Raw genomic sequence first — 17,778 nt, 5'->3', positions numbered from 1 at the left:
GACTGGGAGTGGCAGCAGAGAGGAAAGCGTTTTAAGACAACTCTGGCCCCAGCTGCATTTTGACATTAAAGAATGAGATTTCTACATATCCCTTGGACCTCCCCAAGATTAGCAGGAGCAGACTAAGTGATGCAAGAATACATGATACATGGAAATATATACACAACTTTTAGAAGGTTTGTGTTTGTGTAAGTATGTGCAAGTCTGGGTCTTCCTAAGGTAGGGTTCTCTGACTGAGCTTTCAATGTAGAGGGATAAAGGGTCAACAGCTACCAATCCTGCCTGTGGTAGAGGTTTCCCACACAGCTGCACTATCTAAGGATACGTTGCCCATTATAAACCCTCTTTGAGACACGTACTTAATACATCATCCAGTGCTTACATCACATATGTCACTTAACATTTTTAGACATGTAGCTTAGAAAATATTCAAACATTTACTATTGTATGTGATCAAAGGTTTTCCATAGCCTAGCTACAGCAAACATTTAATATTTTATACTGGTATAATATTTCTATGCTGAACATTTCTGCTCATTTTCAGATAGGCAAATGTGCTGTTTCAAGTCATAATACAGCAAGTATATTTGGAGAAGAGGATAAGAAAACTTGGAAAAATAGCAGGGCAGTTGAGAATGGGCATTAAGATAGGTATTTTTCTGCTGCCTGGCCCAGTTTTTGGGGTCTTCCAGATGGACAGCTCCTAATGTTATCAAGCCAAAAGCCTTGTGCAGCTATTCCATCTTTTTTTTTTTTTTCTAAATAGGTATTTTATTGGGGGGGAAAGAGAGTGTTATGGAAAATTTGAGGAGGTTATAAATGGGAGACCTTGTGGCTCAAGCACGTGTAGCATGCCTGCTGGAGACAGTTTTTGCCTATTAAAACTCTTTACTGAAGCTGCCTTTCTCTTACTTCTAATGAGCCTTGGAATTAGAACACCTCACAGTAATGAAAAATGTTTCAACTAGACAGTGTGAACTGATTGGACAGGTTTTTCCTATAATATTGGCTGCTGTTTCCCAATGAGATGGCAATTTCATAATCTGGTCTCATGTCATTGAAACTGACCGTCTGGGTGGATCATTAATTTCCCACTTCCAGAATAGTATCTGTAATAGGATGTTTAAAATGAATCCAATTTGATTTGACAATTCAAATCAATTTGGAAAATCTGTTCAGTTAAATTCAGATATTCAAACTGATTTGGACCCAAAGTACGAATTGGTCCCAAATAGAGTCAGACTATTAAAGTACATGTGCACATATGCAGAATGTTCTCTATTTGGTTCAATTCATCAAATTGATTCAAGGTCCTAAATCCACCCAGATTAGTCCACATTAATTCAAAGAAGCAAATATTCACACACGTTTAAGAAGTGCCTCTTCCAGCACTGAAAGAATGTATGAAAGGGATCTTAGAGATGCAAGAGTCTGCAAAGCCCACATTATTATTTGCGGTGACAACCTGGATACAAAGGGGAATGCTCTTGTTAGACCAATGCTGTAAAAGCATTCATGTTTTAGGGGAACCAAAATACAGCCTTGGCCACATGCAGGCTTAATGTAAGTTAATAAGGCCCATGACACAATTTCAAAAGCACTCTGCAAGGGATCAGACTTCCGACAAAAGCTATTATTCTGTTTTTTAGTTTTTTGGAGAGAAAGAAGGAGTTGAAGGAAAGAAGGGGAGGGAAAGAGAGAAAGAGAATGGCTCCACCAACTTTGAGTTCTGACCCCACCCACCCCTTGCTTCAGCCCTGCCCTTTATTGGAATGAAGCTCCCAATGGATTCTGTACATCCAACTATTGTTAATTCATTCTAGAGTAGCATAACAGCCAGCAATGCATTTCCCCCCACAATTCTTATTGAGAAGAACATATGGGGGAGACAGGTTAATCCAAAATGTAGACATATATCAATTTGCATTATTGCTTTAAAACAAATAAACAAGACAGTCTGTCGCTCAGTACATGTTTGCAAGGTTCAGATTCTCAGTCCACTGTCTTTGATATCTTCACATTAAAGAACAAGACGTCACCTGTTCATAAAGAGAATGAGAGACCAATAGCCTGAACCAATGTAAGACCTCTTCATATGAACAACCCTGCAATGCACAATAGTGAGTACTGCTTAGGGGTGATCCAGAATGCAAAAAGCACACTGGAATCACCATGAAAACCTGCCTATCTCCTACCTTAGTCCTTGGTGAAACTCACATATATTTGAAAAGCTCAGCACTTTACTATTAAGCATAATCCTTCAAACAGCTAAATGTACATGGGTTTCATGACTAGGTAACTTAGATTACCTATTTTTCCCTATTCCCCGGTGAAGTAGGCTATGAAACTGAGAAATCCAGAATATTATGGTATAAAGACTAATAAGAATACTGTAGTTCAAAAGTCACCGTGCTTTCATTAGTCCCAGAAACTATGATATAATTTTAACTCAAGAAAACTAAAGCCTCCCCCTCCTTTTAGTTGTGATACGTTGCATTGTGATATGTTAAGCAGTTTAACCACAAACCTTACTAGTCACCTGAATATGGAGACAATGAATGAATTGGATGAGAATGCCACCAAGTGGCCTCTCTCAGACCACAAATTCTAGTGGGTTCTATGGTTTACTGATTTGCTCCAGGACATGAAACAACAGAAGTGATGGTCTGAACCACAGTGGCAAAAGATGAGGAATGAATATCGGTATGAGCCTAGGTTCAGACCTACAATGTGGCAGTGGCAGTTAATAATTCTCTGCTCTCATGGCAGCTACCAAATGTCTTCTGGTGGCTTTGTCTAAGGTGGTCAACTCCCTGTTGGAGAAAGATGGGATGGGTGGGATGACTTTTCTTTAGGTTGCTACAGAACATTTGCAAGACATTTTTACTGACATAATTGCTTTTATTCACTCTTAGATTCCACATTGGCAAGAACAAGTGAGGTAACTACAGCAATGTCTTGTAGATAAAGTATTTGAGATACATTTAATCTTGTGGATTTTGAGGATGTGACAGAGTTCTTTGCAGCATGAATTCTACTACCTGCAGGCTGAATCCCGCTTCCTTCAGACATTTGAGGGATAGACAGTTGGATCTGAGAGGTTCCTTGAGGTAGGGGCCTGAAATCCCTTCCCTTGAAGGAGGCAGGGACTCAACCCGTCATGAAGGGTTCATTTCTCAATCCAACCCTATTGGATAATTACTCCATAGGCTCCAACCTTTCCTTTTAGGGGAAGATTTTGGAGAAACTGGTAGGACTGAAGCTGCAAAGAATCTTGGATGAAGTGGATTCTTTAGATTCCTTTCAATCAGCTCTCACACTGGGAGGACTGAAACTGCCTTCTCACTTTCATGGGTGTCTTCCAGCTGAACTTGATTGAGGAAGTATGCCCTCTCCAGTCTTGTTGGATCTTTCAGTGGCATTCAATATCATCAACCATGATATCCTTATGAATGCCCGTGAAGGCTAGGAATGGGGTCAATGCTCTATAGTGGTTGTACTTCTACATGAGCATGTGATTCCAGCTGGTGATAATCAGAGTTAAGGATCCTACAGGGCTCAGTTCTTTTCCCCATATTGTTTAACTCCTACGTGGGTTCATAGCTTTCATTTGATCAGCAGGTGCAAAATGTGCCCAGTTCTAGCTGGTTCACCAGTTGTGGCCTTTTTTAGAGCAGGAGGTCGTGGCAACAGTCACTCATGATTCCCTTACCAAAAGATTGGATTACTGCAATCTAATTTTTATCTGGGGCTCCCTTTGAAGATTGCCCTGAAACTTCAGCTGTTGCAAAATGCAGTAGCCCACATGCTGGTGGGTAAAAGCATTTCAGCAGTGTTACACCAACATTGCAAGATCTGCAATAGTTACCAGGATGCTTCCAAGTCTAAATGTTGGTTTTGACCTATAGAACCTAATATATGGAGCTCACACTTTTAGAATTCAAGAGGGCCATTTTGTTAGCTGTGCTGTGCTACCTTAATGATCCCTGTTGTTTTAAATTGATTGTTTTATGATATTTACGATGTTTTTATGTGAGCTGCTCAGAGTTTATAGAATTGGGCAGGATATAAATTATGCAAATAAATAAATAATCTGGATTATGACAGATTGATAGCAATGCGCCACTAACACAAAACAAAACCTAAGCACACACATTATTTTTTCTGCAGCCCTGTAAAATAAGCAAATATTTCTAGCCTACCTTTGTAAACCATTAATTCTCAAGGAACTAGTCCTTTACTAGAGACAGGGTAGAAATGTTTGTCCATTTTACAAATGGAATAATTAGTGAAACAGAATTGATTTGATTATTTTCTGTTAATTTACATTAAAATAAATACTAAATACTGAGATCCAAGATGTTAATAACTGGGATTATCCATCAAAATAACTAAGTAGATTAGGTGGCCTTTCCCCCACTGATTCCAGAGTGGACATACATTACCTACTATATTTTCTGCCAGTCCTAGACCTGACCTGGCATCAGCTGCCTGCCAAACTATCAGGGTCACTGAGTTCCTTGGCACTGATCCGAGAGGCCATGCCCTTCTTCCAGCCAACTCATCACATGCCTAGATTTCCCCCTGGGGGCAAAGCAGCTGCAAAAAGCAGATCAGGGTTTGATTAACAAATTATTAAATTCAAAAGAATTCATTTCTAATGCAAAACTGTTTCAAGGGGTTGGTAAATGCTGGAGGATGTCTTCAGTTAAGCTCCCTTCCAGAGGGATGTCTGCTCTAACATTTTTGCCCCTTCTTGGAGTTACTGTTTATAAGTTCCTCTTCCACTGCAGGGCTTGTGATTTATGAACAAGCATTATTCCTGGCCTCTCTCCTGCCTGCCTCCTCCCTTCCCTGGCTCTAGGCTTAGTTACGAATTAGCACCAGAAGACCAAGCAGACGGTCCAAGGATCCTAAGGGAATCTGTCTTAAAGGAACAGGATCATGGGACCTTACAAGGCAATCCTATATGGGCCAAGACAGAAATAAGCAACTGAGTTCAGTGGAATTGAAAGGCAATGGAGTTGCAGCCTGAATAACCAACAGAAAGGAAATGTTGGCTAGAGAATCCCACCTTCCCAAGATAACTATAAGACAGGAATAGCCATTCTTGACTAAAGTCTTAAATTACATTGTATTAAGAATACTCTTCAAAGGCAACATTACACATAGAAATCACCATGGCATCACCATAAGAGATTAATAATAATTTTAATAATTTTAAAAACCTTTCATAGCAAGAGTATTTTCAAGAGATCCTGTAAGTTCGATCTCAGTCATCAGCACAGTTTGCCAGAGGTAATACCATTTTAGGACTGTGCTGACATTTAAATTAGCATCTTCTTAGCTCACCCCTTTAACAACCCCACTACACCATCACTCAATTCCCCCCCCCATCCCAAAGAAAACAATGGCATTTTCAGGCCATCGCCTGTGCCCAGACGGTAGTCCTGCAAGCCTTCCAAGGCATCCTGGATGCCTTTTCTGCACCTACTTGAAGAAGTCTTCCTTGCAATAAACACTTCCAGATCTGGAGAAGCAACGTTCTGCCAGCTGCATCTGGCAATCTGCACACTTGAGGCAAGAGCCGTGCCAGTGTCGATCAAGGACTTTCAGGATGAACTTATCCAAGATGTGCTGGTTGCAGCCAGCACACTGGGGGATCTCTGGCAAAGGAAGAAAAAGAACAATATCAGCAACAACCAACAAAAATTTCTGCAGAGCATGAAAAGACTGCAGTGAGCAGGTACATCTGACTGACGGAGCGGGTGGAAAGCATTCTTTCTAACTGATTAAAATACTGAGGGTGTAAATGCACAGGTGTGGTTGAGCATAATATTAGTCACTCATATGTGAGAAGGACGTACCTGCTGTGTACACAGCATTCCCCTCTTGGGTGATACATTATGATGGTTTCTATGAGCATGGAACAGATCAAGTGGGCAGAAGGCTGCCTATGTCGCTTGCAGGAACTGGGAACTGAGGACAGCCCCTGAGTAGATCACAGGGCATCAGATTAACGATGAAACTTTGTCCCTGTGACTTACATCAATTGGTACTATATCATCAGGGCATCTAGGTTCTGAGGGAATACCTTAGGGCCAGCATAGAGATTCCTAAACATCCATCAGAAAACTCCAGGTGAGGGTCAAGCTGTGTCATGGCCCTCTGCCTAACAACAAAAGTAACATGGCAGGCCCATCCATTCAGATTTACCTTCTCCTTGACAAGTTGTTGATTTCTCCTACTCCCAACTGATATATATACTTGCTTACAGCCTGAATTATAATTAAGAAACCTCTTATTGCTTAGTTATGCCTGTTCATAGTGTTCATAGTTTAGCTGAGCCTGGTCATTTGGTTGTGTTCAGGGTATAAATTTGTTTTAATTCCACAGGCAAGAGTTTTCTTGGGCAGAAGATCATCAGAAAATTATCATATTTAATTGTGCACAATTAAATATGAAGGAGGGGCTTGGAGCAAATGGGAATGAGGTTGTAAGGTTAACCCTGGTCTGTTATTTCCAGCTTAAATTGAATTAAAATTAAAATTAAACTAAACTAAACTATTAAATTAAATTTGTCCTCAGAACTTTTTTTTTTTTGCCCCAGAGGGGGGAACATACAGGAATCTGAACGTGAAGAATAGCTGAGGAGTCCATTTTTACAGGGAAAAGTGCAGGAAGATGGTTTCTTCCAATTTTTATGAGTCCCACTCACTGCTATTAAATTCTAAACAGCAACAGTTCCCCCACACACACACACGCACACACATCATTTCCATGCAGGTTCTAGTATAAAATTCTGACCGAGGAAGATTCAGAGGCTTCTATGCTCTTACAACGAAACTGGCCTGTTTAAAGTCAACACCTTGCTTGTTTTGTTTTATTTAAAAAGCTTGGAGCCAAATGGCCAGCTTTCTTGCTTCACAACTAAATCTTTTAAAATCCAGCTTGAGCGCGAGATTCATCTATTTAGCCTCACCCAATTTAAAGGCCTGATACAAGTTCCATAATCGATTCATCCATAAAAACATTGTAATTTTTAAACATTTTAGGCTCTGCAGCTAGAAGAATCCAGATTCTGTAGTCAAATTCTCAAATTTAGGAGGTTATAAATGTATTGATACAGCTCACAAAAATTAAAGGAGGAAAGCATTCAGTCCAGAGTAAAATTGGAAAACAACACACAATAGGTAGGAACGAGAAGCCCTTGTAGGACCAATGCTCCTTTTCCCCAATTCTAGTTTGTGATTCCTTTTCTGAAATTGAAGCTGAGATGTTCAGTTCTGTGCCCAGGCAAGCCACGTCTACAGCAGGAGCTACTAAACAATAACTTGAGGATATTCAGAAACTTCCATAATAAATTCTATCACTTTGGATCATGTCCAAAATCCAGAAGAGAAGTAACATTACAGTTTGGACTGTCTTGGTTTCTTACCATCTAAAACCATTTCTGTTTTCCTTAGCATATGGAACTGCAGGCAAACATTTTATCAAATCTTGATTAAAACAATGGCCAGACAAAATGACTCACAGCATAACATGTAGCTTCAAAGTCTCTCAGCTGGCCATTAAGGCTATACAGCATTGTAAAAATATGTAGATTCTTAGTTTTCTAAACTAGAAATGCCTGAAAGGGGAACTAGAAAAGAGCCAGATTGATTCAATGATTTAATAAAAACAAAAATGTTGCTTTTGAAGGCTTTAGTATTTTTTAATATTGACATGTCAACTTTTTCCAGAGGTTTTCTATTTTTCCAATGTCAGATCTTCAGATTACCAATCCTCTGTTTTCTTCCTTCATCATATTGATCCTTCTGCTCAGAAGAATCAGATGTAGTGACTATGCTAACCATCCACCTTCTAAAATCCTTTCCAACCTCAGCAGCCCTCTCTCTCTCTCTCTCTCCCTCCCTCCCTCCCTTCTTCTTGTTGGCATAAATCCTTGAGTCAAACTGTGGAACCCAGAAGTTTAATAAGCAACAGTTTTACTGCAATCATTTTCATGCCCAGGGAAACTTCACCTGCTAATTTCTGTCTGACTGATTGCTGTCAGTTAAAAGCTAGGAAAGAATAGCACATCAAATTCAGATTCCACCCTGAGAGATAATGGGGCTTACATTTTCCCAAGAAAAAGGTAAAAATGGAACTAATATCATTTAAATAGAAATGCAGTACATCTCACCATAGTGTGAGAGGCTGTGACTTGTGTATCTGTTCAATCCAGATAGCAAATAAGGATGGTGACTTTCATGGCTTCATCTATCCCCTCATATTATGCTTCATGTTTAAACCAGACTTGTACCGTACAGCTCTTCAGATAAAGGATTGTCCTATGTACAACACGTGATCACTCTATGCTTTATCAACCCTTTTAACAAGGTACAGAGAAGTGGATGATCTTAGCATTCGAACAGATCCAGCATCCAGGACAGCTGGAGACTAGAAAGATTGGCTGGGTGGTTTTGCCTACCTGAGATATTAATTTTTCAACTTTCCTAACCATTGTTAGGGCTTCAGTGCATATGTACAATACATGGCGGATTTATTTCCATATGTAACTGCAATCTGTGCTATTTTGTGCAGAAAAACATCCAGTTGGGTAAAATGTAATCTCTGACCCACTATTAGCTGTGCTAATCCCAATGCCTTCAAAATTCCTCCCTCCTCCTTTTTATGTCATCCTGTACCAGGTTGAAAAAATCTAAACTATATAGATAAAACATGCCTAACAAATCAAATATAGCATTTCATATTATTTTAGGAGACCTTGCCTATGTCCAACACTTGTTTCACACTAAAGGACCTAGTAATGCTTTTTAGACTATACCTAGTCACTATTTATTTATACATATATAATTATTAGCAGGGCATTTTGGAATGCAGAGTTACTGTTACCTTTGCTTTTGCTAAAAGCTCTTTTTTAACTTTCTTTAGACTGTTGCATTTTTAATAAAACAAAATGATCATATATGTACTAATTATTTATTTTTTTCTTATTTCATATTGCTATGGTTTTATTAATCTTGTGACCCATCTAGAACTAAAGAGAAAGGATCAGTCAGATCAAAATTGCAGAATCAATATAAATAATATAAATAAATAAATATATGTTTCTGAAACAGAATTAGCAGAAGTTTCAACAAAAAATTATCTCTTTTCTCCAAATATGAACTGTGTCTCTAACATATTATTATAAAAATAATATTTTCAAAATATGAAGCATTCATAAACACTTTGAAGCAGCAGAAATAAAGGTGTCCCTTGTATAGTTTTTAGCGGGAAGTTGTTCTGGGGGAAACCGGAGACTAGGATAGAACCCAAGGCTGTTTAAGCTCAATTTTAATAAACCTAACATACATATTACAGAAACTCTGCAGTTTCCTAGACTTGGTAGAGTCTTTGCATCCTTCTGAGATGCTGTGCATAAATAAGATGGCTCTCCAACTGCTATAAATAAAGATAGACAGGATTGCCAACTTTTAGTTTATGTGGGGCCAAGACTGGCAAGTCAAGGTGCTGGATGAGATGGATCTGGGGTCAAAAGGCTGCGAAGTAGGTAAAGCTTGGCAGAATGTGCCATTTTGCTGAATTTTGACCACTAAGCTGCCTATGTGACCAAGTTCAGGTTTGTTAGTCAGACCAGTAAAATGCAGTCAGGTTGCACACTCTGTCTCTACATGAGCTGTCTGTCTGCAGGAGGAATAGGTAGGCTATACAGCTGCAAAGAGCTGGGAGTTCATCTCTCTTTCTATCTGCCTATAGTTCCAAATAATGGAAGGTGTTGTAAAGTCTGCCAGGGGAGATTACCCAGTAAAAGCAATGCACATAAATTCCGATATATGTGTCTGAAAAAAGATTGATTTCTGAAGAAGCAAACCTCAGAGCAGATATGCTGTAATATTTCAAGAGATGTTTATGCATCAGAGCCTTCTTTCTCTTCCTTCCCCCTCGTTCCCCTCCTTTTTCTGGGAAGGGAGGTAGTTCTGGAATGGCAGGAGACTGATTCACAATAAATATCAAGAATTTGTTGCCTTTTTATGCCCCTACAAATCCTCTGGATGGCCAGAAAGGCATCTCAGAAGCTTTTGTACTGAAATCCCAATGAAACAGACCAGCTGATTGGCTTATTTACTGAGGAGTATCCTATTGCTGGAAAGAGACTTTAATTCTCAGGAGAACTGAAGGTGGAACCATGAACCCATTGTTACCCCCACCTTCCTTTGGCTGGCTGACATAAAGAGCAGGGTCCCATGGATAGAACTGACCAGACCAGCATCTGACATCATGTTTCAGCAATGATGGCAGGAGAGCGTTCTCCTGAGGTTAACAGGCTGGCTTAAAGGGTGCGTTCTTTCTCAGTTCTGCTTTCCCTTCCAGCTCCCGCCATTAATTTCTTCCCCCTAAGACGGAAGAAAATGGAAAGCCAAGCAGCCAGGCTTTCTGTGTATTTTCAGCATCCACAACCCTGTTCATAGACTATGCAGGGTTTTGCAGTGCATAAAAATGCTGCCTGAGAGATGATAAGTGTGACTAAGGAAAGGATTGTATACACAATGGGAAATTATGCCAATATGATATAACCTTCCATTCCTAGAACAGTTGTCTCCTGCTGCAAACTTTGGCCTCAGCTATTGGGAACTGGCCTTTTTCAAAAACACATAAAAATGCCAGAGACACTCATTCCATGGTTTTCATAAGTGAATGCAGTTCACCTCCAGGTCCTGTTTTCTACCCCACATACAATTTTCTCAACACTAGTTTATGTTCGGTGATAAAGCAAACTCATTAAGCAGCAAAGGAAGCAAGTACGGGGGTCAGTCCCACATCAAGATCTCGGGACCTGGATTGTCCATTGGCATTACTGGGGGGGTTGCCCTGGTCTTAATGGCAATAAGGAGGTGGTCTTCCATGGGGATTGCAGCTATGGAGAGAAGAAATAACTGTCCCCCCCCGCCCGGCGCATGCTGAAATTTTTAAAAAGTGCTCCTTACCCTAATCCACCGTTTTAGCATTTAAGCTTTGGAGAAGAAAAAGAAGTTCCATTGATGCCAAGTGACTGTTGTTTCCCCCCTAGTTTCATCGCTCTGTGTCTGAGAGGAATGTTAAATCTGATTGACTGTGGGGAAAATCTCTCTTCCCCAAACATTGCAATTCCCTTCTTTTCACCCTCCCCCAGAATACCACTCTCCCTCATGAAAATTAAGCTGGGGGGGGGGGAGAATGCAGACTTCCCCCCCTCCCAAGCTTAATTGGTATTCAGGATGGTGAATTTTCAAGGAAGGTTGGGTTTTTGAGGGCACTCTCCTTGCACGCTCCGACACTCACACATATCAACTAAAAGAACATCTGCTTTCTCCCCTGCCTGGTGCTCTAGTTGGGAAAGTTGCATTGGCTGCCTGCGAGAAAACCTACACTGAGTTTCTGCCATTGCTTAACTTGCCTATCTGCAGATAACTCAGATAGATCAATTCAGTCTAATTCACTGACCTACTCCACAAAACTTGCAGTAAAAAGGTATGTGCCATTTAAACGTCCAGAATAAAAATTCAGAAGGAACAGGGAGTTTCAGGATGTGAACTTGCAGTGGAATAATAAAAAAGTGAGAATATACAGTATATTCCACATGAAATTTGGGTATTATTACACGTTATAGAGGGGCTATATTGCCTTTCAGGTTTTGTATACGGGCTATAATGTACGTGGCTTTTTACACATTTGTATTCCTCTTCCTCATGTTGGTCTTTTCTTCTTCGTTTCGTGATAATCCCCGTGCCTCTTGGCTTTCTTTTCAGTGGATTTTTCAGCTATTTTATATCCGAGATTTCTCTCTCACCAGCCAGAAAAGTGAGAGAAAAGCATCTGTAGTATAAATGAACTATATATCTTATTACTGTAATTCAGTTTCTAAAGTGGCCCAATTGCCAAGCAACTCAAGTCATGAAGAACGAAAGAAAAACCCAAATAAGAAAACAAGGGGAAGACAGAAACTGCAGCCGTTGCAACCCTCCAAATGGGATTCCTGTTCACATTATGAAGTAAACTGAGCTTCCTGTTGAATTTCTGTATTAACTAAACTTTCCTATAAGGAATCCTCCCATTTTATTTTCATGACAAATTTGTAAGAGGGCTAGTCTGAGACAGAATCACTGCCTTCCCCTAACCTTAGGTCAAGATTCTTTGGTGAAACTGTGGTTTTAGGACAATCTGTAATGTTCTGATTCGCTTATATTGCTGGGCCATCATGGATGGGTTCACTTGCTAGACTGCGCCAAAACCAAACAAACCTCTTAATGGAAATTTTTGGAAATTCTAACTGACCAATCAGCATCCCAGGATGTCCTGTTCATTCACGATCCATGGTTTAATGTCAGGTTTGAAACAAATCAGTTAATGCCTCATGTTCACTGCAATACACAGGCATCTATACCTCCAACTGGCAAGATAAGAATGACTTTGTGCAACACCTTTCTCTGTAAAAGGGTTGTTACCTTGTGGGCCCAAAGGCGAACCCATGCACAATGATGTCATATACAAATGTCATGACTTACGTCCTTGCATCAGGATGCAAGTATGTAAGGAAGGCACTTCCACAAAAGCACCATTGTGCATGTGTTTCATTTCAGCACCATTATTATTACTATTATTACTATGATCCCAAATGCTCATTAGAGAATTTCAGGTGTTTATGATTTTGCAGAGCGCTTTTCCAGAGCTTCTTAATTCTGTAAAATCCTGGTTAGCAGAGCAGCACGTAGGTATGGCCAACCTTCATTTGGCAAAGGAACAACATAAACCTCAGCTTCCATATGATAATATGTATTTAAAAAACAAGAATATAGAAGTGTGGTTGTTTTTAATATAAAGTAGAATGCATGGTGAATTAACTAAAACAGATCAGGAGCCTAAAAATATCTCTAATCAGAGGCAGGTGGCAATGAAAGATAATACCATTCTATGGCAAAGTAAAATCCTGGCTTTCTGCTATTTTTCTGGAAACAAAAAGATTTTACAGAGATCTCTCTATAGGATTTAGAAAACTGGCAAAGTGGCATTGGAAATTCCAACTGGCCAATCAGCCTCCCAAGATGTCCTCTTAATTCAGTATCCGTGTAATTTCTGGATTAGTTGCCCAGGATATGTATTAATGTTGGCTGTATTTATATATATGTATATAAATTATATATTTATATATATACATATAATGTATATGTATTAATGTCAGCTGGCAGGGACCAAGAGACATGCCTTTTCTGCTGTGGTGCCTGCCCTCTGGAACATCCTCCCTCCTGAGATTAGGATGGCCCCGACTCTTTTGGCTTTTCAGAAGGCCTTGAAGACCTAAATTGAATGAATGAATGAATGAATGAATGAATGAATGAATGAATGAATGAATGAATGAATGAAGAGAGAGAGAGAGAGAAGCATAGTAATTGTCTGAGCATGGGTTGGGGTTAAGGTTAACTGTTAGGAACCAAAATCTCCCCCCACCACTCCACACAAATGTTAAATAGGTTGCTAGTGCATCTCCCCTCCTCACTTTCAGTACCCGTTGTGTGTTTTTCTGGTCAAGGCCCTTGCCAATCTGAGCCGTTGCTACAAGGAGAACTTCCCTGGCTGCAAAGAGCCATTCTTTTGGCACCTGTTTAAAAACTTCCGTGAGCTGTGAAGCCAAAAGAATAGCACATCAGCATTTTTGCAGCCAGAGATTATAGCCAGAATTGATCTAGGCTATTTAACTGACTGCAGATCCCTGCAACCACTTCTAGGTGCTCGTTAGCCCAGACACAGAAGGCAGAGGTGAATTTGAGTTCCATCTGCTTCTGCTTCACCTTCACCAGAAGATCAACCCAGGCTGGTGCTGAGAGATGTTTTGTTGGACTTGCTTTCTAAACTAGAGCGGGCAGAAGCGGTCAAGGGAGAGAGAAAGAAAGAGTAATGCTTCCCTTGAATTCATGAGCTAGGAGGCATGGTGAAGCAAGACTTTCTGCCAAGGTCAGCAAAAGAAAAATTAGGTCTGCTGGGATTTCATAGACACCACAGCTGAGCTGGAAATAAATTGTCTCATTCACCAATATTGTCTACTTTACAGGTATGCACAGATCTGGAATTGCTTTCAAACTGGAAAGAATCCTCCTGTGGAGGTGTCCTTAGCCCCAGTACCTCTCCCACAACTGATTTTCTAACAGTAAAGAGATAACAACATGTACAACAATCCAGACTTCTTTCTTGATAGTTGCTTTCCTTAGCAAACCCACTTGGTTGTCCCATATGATAGGAAATAAGTCAACCTAACTGTACCAAATCCATCTCCCCCAATGACTAGCAAAACATGAAAATAAACGAAGGCTTCAATGAAAAAACTGTATGCCTGCTTTGACTTTCTAAGTACAATTGTCTGTCCTGTGGAGCCTCACTGGTCTGCTCTCCTATCACTACTGTTGTCATTTATCTAATTTATTTTAATAAATAATTTAATATAACTGGAATACAGTTATTGGAATTATACACCATGACCAGATTAAAATCTAGTGCTTTAATGCAACAAATGTCTCCACTTCATGTTTATAATATGAAGTGCTTACTCTATGTTTACAATACAGCATTTTATTAGGATAAAGCAGCTTCTTTTGTGCTTGACTTCTAGTAATAGACAGTTATCCAGCCCAGTGGAATTAGATTTGTATTGCTGTTTAATTGACCAGCTTCAAACTAGTGCCACTGGGGAAAGAGCTGAGTTCTTAAGCCCTGAGTCATGTTATCAATCTTGTTTTTCAAAGCCAAATTACCTCTTCATTTTAGTGCTGGTTATTTCAATTCCTGCCCTGAAATTGTAATGAAGCATTGGTAGAACCCCTTGAAGGCAGTTTCCTTCCAGAGCTTTCAGCGCAAGTGAAATCGAAAACTCCCTGATCAGGGAGCTACAAGTCTTAAATTTTTCTTAAATTTTTAACAGAAAATTTTGCTTAAGACTTAAGATTTTTGTGAGAATTCTTTTTGAAATTCCTATGTTTGGTTCTTTTAAATTTGTCTCTTGCTCAGTATTGGGTTGAAAAAGAAATATGAAACATCAGACTACTAAATATGCCATAGATTGGCCATAGACTGGCCAATGTTCTCAGAACTGATTAGGGATTTCAAAAGGGTCTTAATCAGGCACTTTATACATCATTAACATTAGAACATCCTGTATACTTTGCTCCTGAAATTTCAAAATGCCTCACTGTCCTTCAGAATGCCAAATGGTGACAGAGCAAAGATTCCAGACACACATTAGAACTGAACTGTAAGATGGTTGGGACCCTCTTCCGGATGTTATTAAGTTCAGGAAATGGAATATGCAACTGTTGTTCAGTTGTTGGAGAGAACATCAACCCCATTCATGGAAGACCTTTGAAATGACACTGCATCCTTCCAGCAACAAAGATTGTGATAATTTGCCACTGGGAAATGGAGTCCTTCTGACCAACACAGACTCAGCAGTGGTACATATATTTCAGTAGTGAACGCTGTATGAAATATGATTTCAGATCACAACAATAGGTAAGATAATGCATTCCAATTATCTTCTCCAAATTGGTGCTTGTCATGCCCTTTGAAAAGCTAGCTGGGGATGGTGGAAAATGTAACTACATGTGAAGAAGTCCAACACAAACTACAGTAAGCTTCATAAGAGGAAACTTCTCAAAAATGGGAAGGGAGTTAGAGAGGAAGCTGAAAGGGAAAATCAACAATATTGTATCTCTGAAGTATACTTGGAGATCACTCAAGACCACCACAATATTACATTATAATCTAAGAAAAGCACCCCCAAATCCAAGAAGCTGTCAGCATGGTTAATGAACTGAGTGAAAGAAGCTGTTGCTTAAATATATCAGAAGCAGGAAATCAACTATGGAGCTATGGAGTTGGATAACAAAGAAATTTGTTTTCTTTCTTTTTTTAAAAAAAGCTAAACAGATTGCAGAGAAAGTAACTGGGTGATTTGCATGTCTCTTTACAGTGTAAAATATAGACACCTGCCTGCGTGGATTCTCCTACCATTTTTTTTTCCATAAATGAATACATCTGCTTCACTAACACAAACCACAGAGCTGCCTCTTGTTCCCAACAAATCCGTTAGCCTTTTTCTTTCCAACGCACAGAGTTATGTGTACTGAACTTGCTTTCAGCGGCCACAAATTTGATTAGGTTACCAGCTAATGGACCTACTCTTTTAACCCTAAGTCAAACACAGTTGAAATATCCAAGATGATTTTGCGGGAAGAGCCCCCACTCCAACACCCCCTCTCCACTCTTGTGTGACTCACTAGGCAACAAGAGACAGCAGATTCTGTTAGCTCTCTTTCCACCTCTCTAATCAAACAATATTCTTACTGGGCTGGATGGAATTTGTGTGGGAACAAAATCAGTAAAGGAAGTAGAGAGAAATGTCCAAGTTAAGCCTTGAGTTTCATTCAGTCCAGTCTACCTGTTGCTTTGGGAGGGAATGGGGCAAGTTTTTGAGTTGAGACCATGCCAAATTGTCTTCAGCGCAAAAGAATCTTGCGGATTCACTGTTACTCTTCCTTCCCAATGATGTAGTGATTAACTTCCATTCAAAAGCTTGCAGAGGTTAGAAATGTATAGCCACTTTTAGCTTGTGCTGCACAAATAGTTGTTTTGATAGCATCAAGGTATTTAATATATTACTGTACATAGGTTTCATGTTCTTCACCTAATCTGACTTTTAGCATTAAAGAAATAAGATAAGTGTCATTAAATATTTTAAAATGTGCTTTTCTATTGTAGAAATGAAATAATACTCAGTGCTATATGCTGGCCTCTGTTTTATATGTGAATGGTTTTAAATGACATTGTTTATATCTTTTTCCTTTATCATGTCGACCACATTTCTGAAATGCATTAGTCTTTTGCATAATAAAAACATGTTTCACAGGGATTTCTTTTTCCTGTTTTCAGCCCTTTACTATCAAAGGTAAGGTCACTTTGTATGCCTGTATTTATTGCATTAGTGGCCCATATGATGGACCAAAGCACTGGGACATGCTAAGGCAATTTCCCTAATGGTTCAGAACACTGCTCATCCTTCCTTGGGCTGGCAAAAACTCTGCTGCTGTAAATTCATCCAGATTGTTGACTGCGGCCTGGCTCTGTAACATCTGTTGTGTCTCTAGTAGCTAAGTGCCAAACTGGAGGGAGTTGCCAATACACCCCACACCTCACCTTCCCTCCTGTCAGTGCTGAGAGGTAGGCCAGGTCAAGGAATAGGTTTCACAAAGACTAATGGAACACTTTATTGTTGCAAGATTTAATAACAGAATCTTGAAAGCCTGACGTGGATTCTTTCTCCCCCTTCTTCTGTCAAAGAGAATCAAGGTGGAGCAATCTTGAGCTTCTTTCTCACCCCCTCCTCCCTTCCAGGGCTAAGTTGAACTAATCCCTGTTGAATTCTTTCCTCAAGGCTATCTCCATTCTCCTCTACATCTCCCCTCTGGTACTGTCAACTTTTCCCTATAGGCTGGAAACATATACAAATCTGGATCCTGTAACAAGAAAGAGCAGGGTTGCTATATGCACTTCAACACCATTTCAGTTTTGCACATATCTGCCTCTGTAATTCTACCTGGGGATTGTGACCCTTGGCTCCTCTCATCTCTTCCTCACTTAGTCACTTTTCTTTTAGGGTCTTACGGTATTTTATACAGGGCGGCTTTATTTCAGTGGAAGACAATATTGAATAAGCTGTTGAAAGTGACACCGAACTTTTGAGCTTTT

At 39.8% G+C, this 17,778-nt stretch overlaps 1 protein-coding gene across 1 annotated transcript in view; it reads right to left on the bottom strand.

Moving 5' to 3' along the window:
* LHX4 (LIM homeobox 4) overlaps positions 1-17,778 on the bottom strand; it is a 58,955-nt gene that overhangs the window by 24,178 nt on the left and 16,999 nt on the right. The window contains exon 2 of the mRNA XM_007434169.1: positions 5,495-5,666. Coding sequence (XP_007434231.1) covers positions 5,495-5,666 — 172 coding nt within the window. The remainder of the gene's footprint in view (positions 1-5,494; positions 5,667-17,778) is intronic.

This window comes from Python bivittatus, unplaced genomic scaffold, assembly GCF_059951505.1.
Source record: "Python bivittatus isolate LINGU-HERP-01145 unplaced genomic scaffold, Pbiv_v1 ctg000700_np1212, whole genome shotgun sequence".
Taxonomy (NCBI): domain Eukaryota; kingdom Metazoa; phylum Chordata; class Lepidosauria; order Squamata; family Pythonidae; genus Python; species Python bivittatus.
This window is presented reverse-complemented; position numbering and strand designations above follow the sequence as displayed.